Here is a 16024-nt window from a genome sequence, read left to right as displayed (position 1 = left end):
TCATCCTTGAAATTTTCGGAGATGCATCCCCGAACTAAATTTTGGCAAAAATGGGGTGGTTGATTGATTTACGAAGGAATGGGTGATTCAAGGTGCATTCAAAGATGAATCTCCGAAAATTTCTGAAGACAATTTCGGAATTTCAGAGATGTGACTCACACCATAAACCATAAGGGTGGAAAAGAAATTACCTAATTTTATTATACTGTCGTCAAATTACATTTTGCACTTCTTTATGCCGTTTAACATAGCTCATAAATTTTTGCGCTGCTTACTTTAAATTCAATTGTTTTCTACCAAAAATATGTATCCCGCTCATTTAAAATATTATTAATATATTATCTATATCAATCGTGGCAACTTTTTCTTTATTTTATTATTAAATATATACACCACAAAGATAATTGAACGTTATGAGAAAAATTTATACAAAATCAATCCTTATTATATAATAATTACTTTTCCATCTTCATTCATTTTTTCTGTACAACTATCTGCGTGTGATTAGTTTTATTACATTATCGTCAAATTTTGTTTCGCTCTTCTTCGAACTGTTTAGTGTAATTCATAAATCTTTGTAGATCTAGGGTTTATGATTTAAGATAATTCATAAATTTTTGTATGATTAATTTTATTATTTATGTCAAATTTCATCTCGCTCTTCTTTGCTTCATTTCGCTCTTCTTTGCATCGTTCAACATAGTAGTTCGTAATTCTTTGCGCCGCTTAGTTTCAATTCAAATGTTTTCCTTAGAAATATGTATTCCGTCCATTCGAAATATTTTTTTAAAAATTCTTTTGATAGTAGATTTGATTTTGAATTGAGGGCACTAAACCTACATTTACACCTTGAATCGATTTCTTCCCTTTAGCCAATTTTTTATTTTGAAATGATGGCCACCTTATGTAAACGGCCTCCTCATTTTCTTCAATGTTATCAGCTCATCAAACCCTAAAAGCCATTTTATTTTGAAATTTGCTTTGGCAAAATCGTACAGGTTTGAATTATTCTTCTAATTATTTCAATTTTTTTTTTGTTCCTATACTATCAATTAATAAGAAAATTCTTTTTTTTTCAGAGTACTTCTGACAAAGATTGCAAAAGTATTGTCTTGCTTTCAGCTGCATAACAGAGCATGAAGAAATTTCAACCACAAGGTTAGTTCATATGAAAATCAGTATAAAGAGTGATGGACAATTAATATGATATTCATATTTATACGCATTTATATACTACTTCATTAATTTCTTGTGTTTGCGAATATATATGTAACCCTAACGATTGAGGCAGAATATAATACCTGCAAAGGGGGAAAATTTAGGGTTTTTTGATGATTTAGCTTTTTTATTTTTATTTTTTTGTATTTTTAAGAGTCCTATGGTGAAATTGACACGCACACTAAATGTTAAAAAACACATCATTAAAAGTTTGAACCGGACTAACCTATCAAATGTTCTTACACTTTTTGTATACTAGAACATTTTTGTCTAACCTATCAAACATTTTTACACTTTTTGTATACTAGAACATTTTGTGTCTAGGAAGTCGACTATCTAAATTATATACTACAATGTGTGATAGAGTGGTTGAGAAAGAAATAATCTAATTTAGAGTTGAGAGAAAATTAAATAGAGTTAGAGACGGTTTTTAAAAACATATGAATTCCATTTGATCGGAAGTAAAACAAAATATATAGAACATAAATTTAACAAAGGAGAAAACGATATCATATGCAATTTATATAAATTAAATATCTTTGATCGATAATAAAAAAAACGACACAAGATTGGTGAAAATGAAGAAAAACTTCATAAGTTCGATGTGATATGGAAGTCTGGCTTAGAAGACCAATACAAAACTTAACTAAGTTAATCAAATATGAGAAAGAGGATGCTAACTAAGTTAATCAAATATATAAACAGCAAGTAATAACAATAGATAGAGAATTTAGCAAGAAGAAAAGAATTGGCAACCACTTAGTTTATATAAGGCTGTTGTTAAAACTTTTTACCAAAAGAAATAATTCAAAAACTGTAATCAAACAAGCCTTCTGATTAACTTTGCCATTCGCACTGTAGTCTACCATTCACCAAAAAAAAACTTCCAAAGAAACAGGACTAAATTCCGTTCGAAATGGTGTTGTATTATTTGGCCAATTTCTATTTTCATGTTGAATATTTGAAACTGAAAAGGGGAGGGGGCAGGAAAGAGGGCACAAACGCCAAAATGGGAGGGAGGGAGGGGGGAATCTGTACAAATATAGGTAGCCAAAAATTCAAAAGACCTATACCATGAGATCAATGCAACAGTAAATCTGAACAAAAGCAGATCTCAAGCTGGAAAAAAAAGGTTCAGGTAGACACCGACAAGGAGATGAACTTAGGCAGCAACCAAATCTCCTCATCATAGCCCCATCTGCAGACGAACAATTATTGAAGTTATCTGAGCCTCGGCTGTTGGTTCTTATTTACCTTCACTAACCTCTTCCTCGGAAGCTTTCTTTGCTTCAGCAATCATAAGAGCAACCATGGCCCTGTGAATTGCTACATCTGCTCTAGAATGCAATTTTTTAGCCCTCTCTCTCTTTAACTTAGCTATTTTGCGTGCACGCTGAGCAGCATTTACTAAGTCACGCCGTCTAAACTCCTCTAGGTCTGAAGCGTTCAGTTGTTCAATCCACTGCTTCTGAGGGCTATCTGGTACATACTTCCTGTGACCTGGTAAATCATATTTGACAAGGTTTGATCTAACCCCATTTCTTTTAGCTGACGATGCTGGCAGTCTCGGGCTGTAAGAAGCTGGTGTATGTGAAACATTATTATGCATAAATGACCCAAGTTTCTTGGACTTGCTCCTGTTAAGTTTCTGCATATGATTTCTGTAGTAAACATCATTGCTCATAGAATAATATTTCATGCTGGCAGTATCCCGTTGGGAGAATACTCTTGGTGATGTCATAGGCAATGGAGAATCATCCAAAGAATCATAACTATGGCCTGGGTACCTTTCATCAGAAAATGCCGAGCCATTTGGTCTTCTTCCTGGAGTCGCAACAAATAGATGTAAGGAGAAAGTTCTTTATTGTTTTTGAAGATATTATATCAAATGAAATTAACTCTTACCATTAGTTTGGTAACTATCATGATATCGGAGTCTGTTTGTATGCCCGGAGACTGATATTTTCTTTTGAGATCGATGTTTTAACCCCTTGTTCTGTGATTCCAAACCTCTTGGTTTCAGACAGAAAGCAAACATGGGTGGCTTCTCCAAAGTTGCACCCTTGTCCAGGCATCCATTAGAAGAAATGTTATTCTTGGTCACGGCTACTTCCCACTCCTTCAGTTGCTGTTGATATCGTTCCCACATAGGCATCTGAAAAGCACATGAAAATTTCAGGCAAACAATAACGAAGCATACACGTACCGGTCATCCCCAGAAAAAGGCAAGGTAAATTGTGGAATGATGATTATGAGTTATTAATAAAATTGGTTGAATTTTGTTATTTATAGGTTATTTTGTCCATGTATTATAATTTTCATGTTTTTGTGTGTGTATGCATGTTAAATTACCATTTTGCCCTTCGGTAAGATCTTAGTATGATTTCAACTCTTCAAGATTCATTAGCAGTGTAATTTTTTGGTAGCATTGTAGGGTTTTATAAATAAGTGGAACAAAATACCAAGTTTCTGAACCGTTATTTGCTCCACCTTTTGTATCCCAAGTTTCATTGACTTGTTTGTGGGTAATGTAGGAGTTCTCCTAAAAACCTAGAGAAATTGGAGAGCTTTTCTAGAGCTACTGTTCTTATCTCTCTTCTCGCCCCCATTCTCTCATCAAAAAGAAACAGAGACATGCATAAAAACATCATAACATAAACAAGAAGAGTAATTGAACAGTACCTGAAAGTGCCGTATTAAAGCCATTCCCTTCTTCTGCCTTCTCTGGAGCCAATGGTCATAAACGACTTTGACTATGCCCAAAGGCCCAACGTGAAAAGTGAGTTCTTCTATTTCATGTGGTGTAAACTGATCACGCATTTTAGCATATGCAGCCTTTTCAAACAGGTCCATTGTCTTCTCAAACATCTCCTCCGTGATCCCATTCAAGTCACTGTTGTACTTATCAGAATTTCGAATGTTCGAAAACCATTGCTCATCCTCACTATCCATGTCATACAGAACCCGGGATGGATTCAGAGCCATCTCAAAATCTGTTTCAACCTGTTGGAAATACATAGAGCTCCGAACAAAAGTTACCTCAGATCCATTATCATCATTTTCTTCTATCAAGTGAACACCAGGAATAGGTATGTTTTTAACTGAAGCAGCACGCAGGTTCCGGTTGTAGCATTCCTCATGCATCTCCTTGAATAGAGCCCACTGACTCCTGTCAGGAAATTCCAAGATCCAATCCTTATCTCCTTTCCACATCATTGCATGTGTATAACGATTTGTTGATCCAAGCTGTATAAATTGAAGTGCTTTGTATGAATACCTTGTAACTCCTAAAACTTTTACGGAGAGTTTCCACTCATTATGTTCAAACAGCTCGAGTACAACATGGGACCCATATTCTCTCCAGCCTTTATCACCAGCTGTAATCAAGACATTTGCATCACAAGATAAGCATTCAAAATTCTTTTCAGGGGCCCTAGCAACATCTGATGACTTCTTCTCACTGGCCTTTCTAATTCGTTTGTTAGGAAGCCCTTTCTGATTAGGGCCTCTGTGCCTTGAACTTAACTCATACCCTGCAAAAGGCACTGAATATGATACTTGTGTACGTGGCTTTTTGGGTCCGCTGCTAAAATCATTGTAAAGAGAGTCAGGCTTGCCATCAGACCACGGATGTGACTGGAATCCCAATGACATCGAACTATTCCGGCTCCGGTAAGAACTTCTTGGAGCAGTCCGATTGGAGCTTGGAATAACACTTCCATTTACATTCCAAGACAAATCAGGAGACTGTTGAGCATGATTAGGCTTCTCAAATTCATCAACTGAAGGAATCTGGACATGTAGATCACCATTAAAAGAATGAGAACCTTCATCCACCTTATCCTGGTGTATTAAAGAACTTGAAGGTAAAGATCCTAGCTTTGGGGCTGAATGGTGGGATTGTGACTCTGGTGAGTGAGTATTACCAAGCCCCTCAGAACCATGGGAAATAGAAGTTCCAGTACCTTGAAGACCAATACTCTGGTCATTTTGAGAGACAGCTTGATCACCACAAGCAGAGGGATCCATTAAAGGATCTAACCCAGGACAGGACCATCCATCACCTGTAGCTTCATTTGACAAAGTTGTCGTATTTTTCTGCAGAATAATTTCTGAACTCCTGTTAGAGCAATCATCAATGTTAGAATAGTCATCAGTGACCAAACCAGAATCTCCCTGACCATCTGTTGGTTCCTGATTACAAAAGCCTACATGAGCTGTTGACTGCTCCATCAGCAACTTAAGATGCAAACAGAGGAAAAAAGTAGGCGCAGCAGCAAAAGAAAGAGCAAATGGAGGAAGCTTCCTCTCGCCAGAATCAGAAGATTGATGAGTATTAACTTGAGAGGACACTTTGGAAACACCCATAATGTTAATCCCTGGCCTACTCCTCTTCCTCATGACCTGTCATACAGAAGTTGCACTAATTGGCTCAACAAATCCTAACATAAGCTAATTTGCAGCAATTCTTAAAAGCTTGGACATGATGTACAATAGAATTAATAGCAATAAGTATTAAATGTGGCAAGTAATGTTTTAAAAGGGTCAATGTGGAAATACCAATCAGGAAGTATATAGAAAGGGGAACAGAAAAGTACCTTGACTGACGAGGGCCGGCTAATGGAAGCTGCGGTGAACTCGCTTGATCCATGCTGAAGTGCCTGGATGTTATCATATGTGCATTCAGATAGATGGAGCTGCTTACTGAGTAGGCAGTGTCTCTTCAGCTTGGAATCCAAATACACCCAATGTGAACTCTTCAATCTGAAGAAATTGTAAAGTGCAAACACAAGTGGCTGCTTGATAGCATGAAGACTGGAAAACTTGAACCCAATGGATGTAAATGGAAGCTGCAAGTGCAAGTCGTAGTTCCCTAGGGGAGCAGGTCGGTGGAAAACCCTAAGGACAAAAAAGACAAAGGTTGCAGCCATCTTCAAGCAACCTTCAAATAATAGAAATCTCAACCCAGCTACATTATCAACAAACAGCATCTCCAAACAAACTCGTGGCCACTTGGTCACAATTGTGCCATACCGAAGCAGTAAAACAGCATAAAGCAGCCACAGATTTTCGGATTGAAAAGCTTCATTTAGTATCAACCGTATAGGAAAATTTAAGTGAAATTTGAATGATGCTGACTCCATGTTCCAAAACATTTTTGATACTCCCTCATCGTAATTGAACCACAGTGGCCCCTCAAACCTCCTGCCCCTTGGTTGTTTTACATTCTGAATCCCACCAACCACATGATCAAAAGAAATAGAACAGGGTGTACTAACGATGATTTGTTTCTCTTTAGGCGCAGGAGGCAACATTCCAGCTGGCCTTCGAAACCGCTTTCTAAAATATACAGCAGGCTGTTTGGAATCTTTAATTTGAGTGGCACTTTGCAATGAGGACTTTTCCCTCAAATTATCACTTAACTTTTCTTGTGATATAGAACCACAAGAAAAATTATTTGAAACATCCCTAGATGAACTCTTAGTTGCATTTCCCTTTACTGAAACAGGTTCATCGTATAACAATGATGAGGTTGGACTTGGATGTGTGACAGAAGTTTTCTGTTTCTTTATGCCATGAAAAGAAGAAGATTTAAGCCGATGAGAAGATCGAGCCAACCACGAAATTATAGGCTCTGAATCCATAGAGCTCCCACCACAACTATCATCCTTCGTATTCGCTTCTCTTCTTTGCCTTTCTTTCTCAGACTTGCCTCCGTTTCGCTGATCAGACCTTCTACTTTTTGTCAAATCCCTTCTCCCTTTTGCACGTCCAGGAACTTCATTACGAAGTAACAAGAGTTTGAATCTCTCAGTTTGGAGATTAATCCATTCCTCATCTCGGTCATCATATTTGATATGGTGAAGCCTTTGCGACTCGTCATACTCATTGACAAGGCCATAATACCAACTCTGGTCCAAAGGCCAAAATACTTTAATTCTACGGTTCAGTACCCAATATGCATCTACATCACCAGGCAAAATTTCATAAAAATGGCGCCTCTTCCTGGATTTTTCCTTATCTTTGTCTTGCTTCCTTGGCCTCAAATGTCTGCCAGCAGTATCAACTGAAGCTGATTCCGAACCTGACCGAGACTTTGAGCCATGATTAACAATATTTTGACTAGAAGATAGCAAAAAGGACAAACCATTTGCTGATGGCCGGGGAGAAGACTTGCTACTAGAAGAAAACCCAGTACAGCTTGGATCAAACCTTGAAGAAAGCATCCTGGCTGCATTCTCCTCAAGATTTTCCTCATCATCATCCTGCAAATCAACAGATATTGTACAGCTATCAATCAAAGGCTCAGCCTCCTTGGAAACCCTAGATTTATCTGAAGCCAGAGTCTTTCGCTTCCTATCCTTCTTTTTTGACTTTTTTAAAGAAGAAAGACCACTATTTACAACAGAATTAGGGGCATGATCCCCATTCTCCGTGACATGCTGAACTGAAATTGAATTTGAATCACTATTCCTATTTTCCTTAAATTCATCAAAATGTTTTTTCAAATTACTCTTTGAAGATTGAACTGCCCTACCCAAATCATCACTACCTAACTTAGGCACCAGATCATCATGGCCAACTTTAACACTAGGATGCCCTACTGGATTCAAGGATTGACCAATATCAGATTTCTTCCGCCCCACTAAAGTCCTTTTACGTTTAGGAATACAAACATCACTACAAACACCAAGCCAAACTCCATTGAGCCCACTACTACTATTAAACACTTCACTCACTCCTAATTTCAGTTCACCCAAATCGTCCCCACCCAAGCTTGGCCCTTTTTCACATACTTCATCAGCAACCTTCTTCCCACTGCCATCAGCATTTTCTAAACTACTCAAAACCACTTCTCTTTTAGCCTTCTTTCTCTTATTCCTCGTCTCATCACCGCCCCCAGGAGCACTACTACTCTTCCTTTTCGAGTTTTTCTTCGAACCCTCTTCTGTCAATTTTGATTTATACAAACTTTTAATATCAAGAGATCTTGATTTTTTAGGAATTGCAGCACCATTGGAGTTATCTTCTCTACCTTCCATGAACAATCAAAAGCACAAACCCCCAACCAAAATTCACCCAATTTTCACATTCCATCATACATATTCCTACCCAAATTTTCACATTCCATCATACATAACACAACATGCATTTTCTTCAGATCTGAAAAACCAAAGCGGCAAAAACAATTCACAGACAACACCTCACAAAAAAAGCCAAAAACTAAATTGATCATATCTAATAACCCCCATGCAATGTACTTCTATATTGAATCAAACAACAACCCCCCATCAAATCAACAACAAAACCAATCAAAATTCAAAATTCAATACATACCTTACACATACGCAACAGCCGATTCATTCCACACATCGCAAAGATCAAAAGCCCCAATTTAAAGATTAGGGTTTCCGAATTCCATGGTCGCCGATTTGAAACCCTAACTGAATCCTCTGAAATTGAAAATTAAAAATGTATAATTTCTATTCCTCTTTTTTTTAACCGCGAGAAAACTAGGGTTTCTTTCTGGTGTGACAGGGTAAAGAGTTTATAATGAAAATGAAAATTGATAGAAAAGGAAAATAGAAATTGCAAGAAAATTTGGATCAAAGGGGATGAATCGACACGTGGGTGAATATTCACCGTTGGATCAAAATGTTTTGCTTGGGCTGTGTTTGTCTGCGTTAAGGTCTAAGGAAAAACTAATGTTCACAAACTTATCGCCAAATCATGACTATGTCATTGAAATCTAGAAAATATAAACAAGTCTTTTCTTCTTCTTCTCAATTAAGCTTTGTTTTTATTATAAAAAAAAGAATACATTTGGTCTTTTAGATAAATTTCTTTTATTTGAAAAAATAATAATACTAAATTTTAAAGGGAATATAAACTAATTTGAAGTAAAATTTGTTTGAACATTAAACCTAAATGTTTTTCATCAAAGTTGTATTTAAAAAATGTTTACTATTAAACCATGTGATGTGCTATTTCTAATTTGAGAAGTATTTTTGTTTTTAATATAAATAAAAGTTAATATCTGAAATGGGTTTTTTTAACGAGATAACCCAATTTTTCAAAAAAAAATCTCAAAATATCCCTGATTTCAGAAAAATTCCCAAAGTACCCCACTTTTAGGAGGAGTCTCCAATTGAATTGGCGACTCCTCTTAAAACTTGAATGAAGGCGCCAATTGGATTGGCTAGGGCAGGTGTCCTAGCCAATCCAATTGGCGTCTATGTGTAAGTTTTAAGAGGAGTCGCCAATTCAATTGGCGACTCCCTCAAAAAAGCCTCAAATAACAAAACCTCCAACATGAAAGTTGTAGATCTTTTACAATGAATTTGGATATAAATTTTGCATCATTTAGATTTTTTATGAGAAAGTTATGGGCACTTGAAGTTGGACTTCTGATTTTTTCAACTGTTATCTGACCTATAATGTTTTGTATTATCACATGTGTTTCTTTTAGAATTATGAAATTTTGTCCAACATAACAATTGAAGTAGACATCTCAAACTTTCCAATGCACTTGGTCCCACCTCAAAATAATAAAAAATGAAGGAGTTAGGTCCTTGGGAAGTTGACCCAAAATTAGGGTTTCTGTCAAAATGACCTATAATGTTTTGAAATGAATGATGAGCTTCCAAGTTTCAAATGGATTTTTGACGAACATGAAAGTTGTTCATATGGCGACTCTTCTTAAAAATTGAATGGAGGCGCCAATTGGATTGGCTAGGGCAGGTGCCCTAGCCAATCCAATTGGCGCCTATGTGTAGGTTTTAAGAGGAGTCGCCAATTCAATTGGCGACTCCCTCATAAAATGCCTTTTTTGTCTTATAAATAGATGTGTTGTGTGACCAATTGTTCCACAACTCATATAATCATTTGGATATCATGTTTGGTGTTCGTCGCCGATACGGTAAGGTGATTTATGCGAGAGACAAACCTCAAATGCTGATGCTGTTTTGGAACATCACCATGTTCGATCAACTGAAGAGGGAGCTGGTTCGATGGTTAGATGGGAAAATACCAGAAGGGGAAAAAATCAGAAGTATTGAGAGACTTGACAGTATCTTTGGTTGGGTGCGAATGAAGACTGATAAGGATGTTAGGGAAATGATGTTCGGTCGAGACGACATTGTCGCATTAGGCGAAAAACCGACGGGAAAAGAAAGAAACAACAGAGCCGCCACCGTGCGTTATTTATCCCAAAAGAGGGAAAGGAAACGCTCAGAGTAAACCTAGGAAAGAACATGGTCTCGCGACCAAAGAGGATGGGTTCGGGAGTCGGTTACGCGAAAGGAAGGTATTAGCACCCCTACGCATCCGTAGTACTCTACGGGATCCACGCACAAAAGGAAGGAAAATGGTTGCTAAAACGCTGCTCACACTCACACACACTGGCTGAAAAGAGACAAAAGAAACTGACTGAAACTGACTCGGCAGGACATCGTATCCTGGGCCTACTTAGTCTATCAGGCATAGACATCAGAGTCGAAGTAGTTCGGACTGGGGAAACGACACATGCTCGCTAGGATGTCGCATCCTATGCATACGTATCTTCTCGGACGAGAGAAGAATCAGAGCATTCGTAGCTCGGCTGACACGCACGCAAACAAACACAGGCAAAGGCAAACGTGGAGCCTGAATGCCAATCACTGGGCTTACATCAGCATCCGAACCAAAACACACACACATTGGAACCCAAATGCCACTCGATGGACTTACATCGGCTTCCAAGCACACAACAACACAACAAGTTAATAGGGAGTCGGGGACTCGAGCCTATAACTGTCAAACACACACTCAGACAACAAATTGCTAAGGAGTCAGGCACTCGAGCCTAGCAACTGTCAGACAACACACACAAAAAGAAAAAGGGCGCCCGGAGAGATCAGCTCAATCTCCTGCCTACATACTTCATCTGGTGTGAAGATCAGGGCGATGTAGTTCCCCTACGCAGGGACAAAGGATCTAGCCTAACCAGATAACAGAGGGAGACACAACTCTAGGGAGACTACGACTCGAGCCTAGATGTTGTCATGCAAAATCGTCCCTAAGTTAAGGTTTCTAGCTAAATGGCACAAGGGCCAACCTATCCTAGACAAGGCTTGCACAGGAAGCAAGGGTCTCGATTGCAACTAGGGCAAGAGAAAGGGGAGGTCTCAATCGCAACGAGGGCGAGAGAAAAGAATTAGTGTTAGTTGTTAGTCAAACTCGACAAGACATCGCATCTCGTGCCTACGTATCTCATCTGGACATGAGAATCAGAGTTGCCGTAGTTCGGCTACGGAGGGACAAAGGTCTCGATTGCAACTAGGGCAACAGAGAGGGAAAGGCTCGATCGCAACGAGGGCGAGAGAAAGGAAAAGTCTCGATCGCAACGAGGGCGAGAGAAAGGAAAAGTCTCGATCGCAACGAGGGCGAGAGAAAGGAAAAGTCTCGATCGCAACGAGGGCGAGAGAAAGGAAAAGTCTCGATCGCAACGAGGGCGAGAGAAAAGAACTAGTCTAAACTAAACCTAAGAGGCAAAGCAAGCAAATACAATCACATGAAGCACACACTATATGCACACAAGAGGCTCACACAAGGATTAGGCACTGAGGCCAACTGGGATAGGGTCAAAGAGTTGCTCTTAACCTTGCCATTGAGAGGCTAAGGTGAAGCAGATGAAAGGAGATGAGGGGTGTGCCTCATTGCTCTTATCCCTGATCAGGGAGAGCATTATCAGAAAGTGTGGGAGCTCAGAAAGATGGAGCTCTTTCCACATTATTGACTCGATAGATTTTGGGTTTTGATCTCAATGCTACAACCATGTAATGGGAGCAAGGAGAAGACTCACTGAATAGTAGGGGATAGGTTGCTTATCCCTTTGATCTACCAATTGCCTTACTTGAAGGACTTTTCCTGCTTGGGACAATTTTAAACATACACAAGCATGGCCTCTTAAGGAGGACTTCAGACAGTTCGCCCGGCCAAATAACAGGCCGGGTCTCCAGACTACATGAAGAGAGAGTAATTATACCTCAAAAGCAAATTGCTAAATAGCAAAGCAAGCAAATAAAGCAACTAAAGAGTACCTGAAAAAGTCAAACTTATCAGTAAACAGTTCAACTGTTTAAATCAGAAAGAAAGGGATCAAACAGTTAGATCAATAAACAGAAGTGCAAAAGCACAAGACCCAACTATATGAATCATACCACCTACAAAATAAAGGTTAGCACATGATATATAATCAAACTCAACCAAATTTGCATGGTTTCTTTGAAGCATTGATGCTTAACCTGAAACAATGAGCTCAACATAAGTCTAAAAGACCACTAGGACAAGCCTAGGGTCAAAAACAAAAGGGAAAGTCAAAACAGCAAACAAATAGTCAACCAAAGTCAAGTTCAAGCATTTAAGAAGCAAGCACAATTGGTTTCAAACTCATATCATGCATCATCATCAATTCACAAACCAAAGAAGGCAAGGCATAGCAAATGAAAGCACAGGGAAGTCAACAGAATGACTTGCATCAAAAGTCAACTCAAACAACTTCAAAAATCATCAAATAAATCATACTCAATCCTAACATCTAGCATGGTAAGCATGTCAAATTTCATTGCATTTGGACAAGTGGAAGGCAGTCAATTAAAATCAAGAAGTCAACACAATTTCAAATGTGCACAAAGAAGTCAACAAAACATGTGTCATCTTCAAAAAATCATAACTAAATGAAAACATATGAGAAATGGATGGGATCAACACCAATGCAAAGCTCAAGGTGTCTAGTATGCACATATAAAATTTCATGATCATACAATAAGGCATGAGAATTTCCCAAATGAAATGGCAAGAAGTATCACACAAAGTCAACAATTGACTAGGCAGGAAAGACAAATCTCAAACAAATGGAAAATAGCTAAATTAATTCCAAGAAAAATCACAAGTCAACTAGACATATCAAAGGAGATTCATGCAAAAAATTGGATTATTTGGAGGTCATGAAGCATGTAAACAAAAATCAGCAAATGACACATTCATGGTGTGACACAAGTTGTCACACCTTACTTCAAAATTTCAAAGCTCTCAATCCACATATGATAAAATCATGAAATTTACACCAAAACAAACAGGGATGAGTGTAGAATAGCCATAAAAATTTTCAGATCAAATGGATGCAACATGATTATTTCACAAGGGTTTTGGCAACATGTACAATTTTTGGTCACATGATATAAACCCTAAGGCCATTTTAAAACCAATTATCCAAAAAATCATCAAAAATAATGATAAAAAAGTAGACAATCTCATGATCATGATGCAAAAAACCCCACTGGATTTGGACTTGAAATGAGCAAGTTGTGATTTTTCAAAGACGTGATGATCAAATGGAATATTTATTGAAATTAAAATGGATTAATTAGAATAAATAAGTGACCGGGTGGCATTTGTGTAATTTGGAGATTCATTTAGCAAAACTCTGCGTTTTGCTCATGGCCAGGGAAATGTTCCCATTGGCCAGTTCCAATGGAACAGTGAACTGGATGCACACACGGGAGATTGCAACAGAAACTGGGCATGGCACATGGAGATTAGGGTTTTTCTGGGCAGCATGAAGAACATCATCCCTTTCAAATCGAATTTTTCACAAAAATCCCAGAAACCAAAATTGAATGCACAGAAATGTTCATTAGGGCAAGGCAAACAACAATCCATTATCCATTTTCAACATAACACAACATGGTTCATGAATCGAACAGGAGAAAATTCACATCAAACTTTTGCTCAAGAACAAACATTCTCAGAAATGAATAAGTAGCATACCAATGTGTTCATCTAAGCATGGTAAAGACAAATCCAAACACTATTTTCATGGAAGCACCCTATTGAAAGAGAATCGAGCAGAAATGCATATGAACATCAATTTTAAATTTCAGATTTCTTGCACAATACTTAACTATTTTTCATGATACAAAGTTCATAGTAATCAGCATACTAGGATCTACTCTAATCATGGCATGGTTTGGCAAAACAAGCAAATCGAAAAACTGACCAAAGTGATGAGCAGTGAAGATTCAGGAACTTTCTGGCTTTGGATAGTTAAAACAGATGGAGATTCTTCTTCCACAAGTTGAATGATGAAGAAAACTTGGCTCAGCATCCCTTGTAAGAGCTGGAATCAAGTTCTGCCATGGATGGTTGGTGTTGAAGAACAGTCGAGTAAACCCCCTTCCAGTTGTGAAATGGTAATGGAAATAAGTTCACAATGATGCTTAGATGCTTGAACAATGATAGCCAGGTCGTGGACTTTGAGTGTTTTGGAAGAAAAATGGAAAATGCAAGCAAGATCAAGTTGAGAGAATGAAGAAAATTTCTGTGTGTGAAGGCTGCTAGGGTTGTTCATTCTGCAGAAAATGTGTTATATACCATCTGTTTAAGCAATGCTAAGTGGATGCTAATCAAGTTTTGCTCATTTGAACCAATTTGCTAATTTTGCACTCTTGACCAAAATGGTGGTATGTGATAGCATGTGCACGAATTTTGGGCCTTGGCAAGTCTCAAATGACATTATAAATCAATTCCAAATGGCCAAATGTGCTGAAAACAATTAATTCAAAAAGTCAACCTTTGGTCCACTTGAATTTTAAATGAGACAAGTCAAAAAATGCCATTTTGATTGGCAAGGTTTTAGTACATGAAATTTATATTTTTGGAAAGAGGAGATGAAATGTGGTTTGTAGGAAAAAACCCCACCAAAATTGGCCAAATGGTTTGAGAGATATGGCTCTTTGAAGTTCACAAATTTTTGAAATTGATTTGATCATATCTTGACAACCATACATGGGATTTGAGAGTTCTTGGACTTTTTGAAAATGGGAGAATAAGATCTTCAACTTTCATGTTGGGCAAAAATTCATTTGAAGCTTGTATCATGATGCAAGTTGAGGATCAAGAAGTTTCCATTTTTGGCAGTTAAAATTACAGGTCCAGTTTCTATTTTTGGAAATTTTCTGATTGGCTTCAAATTTTTCAATGATGTTGATTGCCATGACATATGAGGCCTATTGGGACATGAATATGCTCTCTCAAACCAAATCCATCCATCAAAACCAAAAAATCAACCACAGTTGACCAACTTTGACTTTCTAGGGTTTCTGACTGTCTGTGCATGAACTGATGGCTTCTGAACATCCAACCCTTGACTTAAACACTTCAAATGGACCTCCAAGTCATGTGAACTTGTTGGACAAACCCTAGGGCCTTGGCTCCTTGAGAAACAACCTTGCTTGCTTGGTTGACTGATCTCCTGATCAGTTTGACCTAATTCTTGACTTGCTTGCTCTTGAGGCAACTGGGGACAATGCAATGCTATGCAATGGGTCATGATATGCTATGACCTAATATGAAATGGTATGTACAATGATAGGTGCAAATTTGAGGTGCTACAGCTGCCCCTATTCAATCAGCTGGGAACCCGAATGGATGAGAGCAACGGCTGTCAGACTTTCAGGGTAAACAGGGATTGAATACAAAAGAACCGTAGAAATTTGCACCAACTGGATATAATATAAACAACGCCTGTCAGGATCGGCAAAGAAACAGTCTTGAAAGAACAATCCGTCTGGAACGGAAAAGAAATCGGCCTGAATACCGAAACAGAAACGTCAACCTGGATACCAAAATAAATGGTAACACAGGGATAACCAATGTCTGAGCGTCATAAGTACATCGACCTGATCGTCGGAAACTTCTTCGGTCTGAATACCGGAAGATTGGCCTGAGTGCCATGAGTACATCGACCTGATCGTCGGAAACTCCT

At 38.2% G+C, this 16024-nt stretch overlaps 1 protein-coding gene across 2 annotated transcripts; it reads right to left on the bottom strand.

Annotated features, from left to right (window-relative positions):
- Positions 1-2123: 2123 nt before the first annotated feature.
- Positions 2124-8788, bottom strand: LOC127095912 (uncharacterized). Of its 2 annotated transcripts, XM_051034540.1 has the most exons (5): positions 8557-8788; positions 5817-7484; positions 3901-5622; positions 3124-3373; positions 2124-3042 (listed from the first exon to the last, which is right to left on the bottom strand). In XM_051034540.1, the coding sequence occupies exons 1-5, from the start codon at positions 8590-8592 to the stop codon at positions 2465-2467; spliced, it is 4254 nt and encodes a 1417-aa protein (XP_050890497.1). In that variant the 5' UTR covers positions 8593-8788; the 3' UTR covers positions 2124-2464. The 2 variants fall into 2 exon arrangements, with proteins under 2 accessions (XP_050890497.1, XP_050890496.1); XM_051034539.1 differs by lacking the exon at positions 8557-8788 and having other exon boundaries at positions 5817-8382.
- Between the last annotated feature and the right edge of the window lie 7236 nt (positions 8789-16024).

Source organism: Lathyrus oleraceus, chromosome 6 (assembly GCF_024323335.1).
Source record: "Lathyrus oleraceus cultivar Zhongwan6 chromosome 6, CAAS_Psat_ZW6_1.0, whole genome shotgun sequence".
NCBI lineage: Eukaryota > Viridiplantae > Streptophyta > Magnoliopsida > Fabales > Fabaceae > Lathyrus > Lathyrus oleraceus.
The sequence above is the reverse complement of the archived record's forward strand: the minus strand, read 5'-3'. Positions and strand labels throughout refer to the sequence as shown.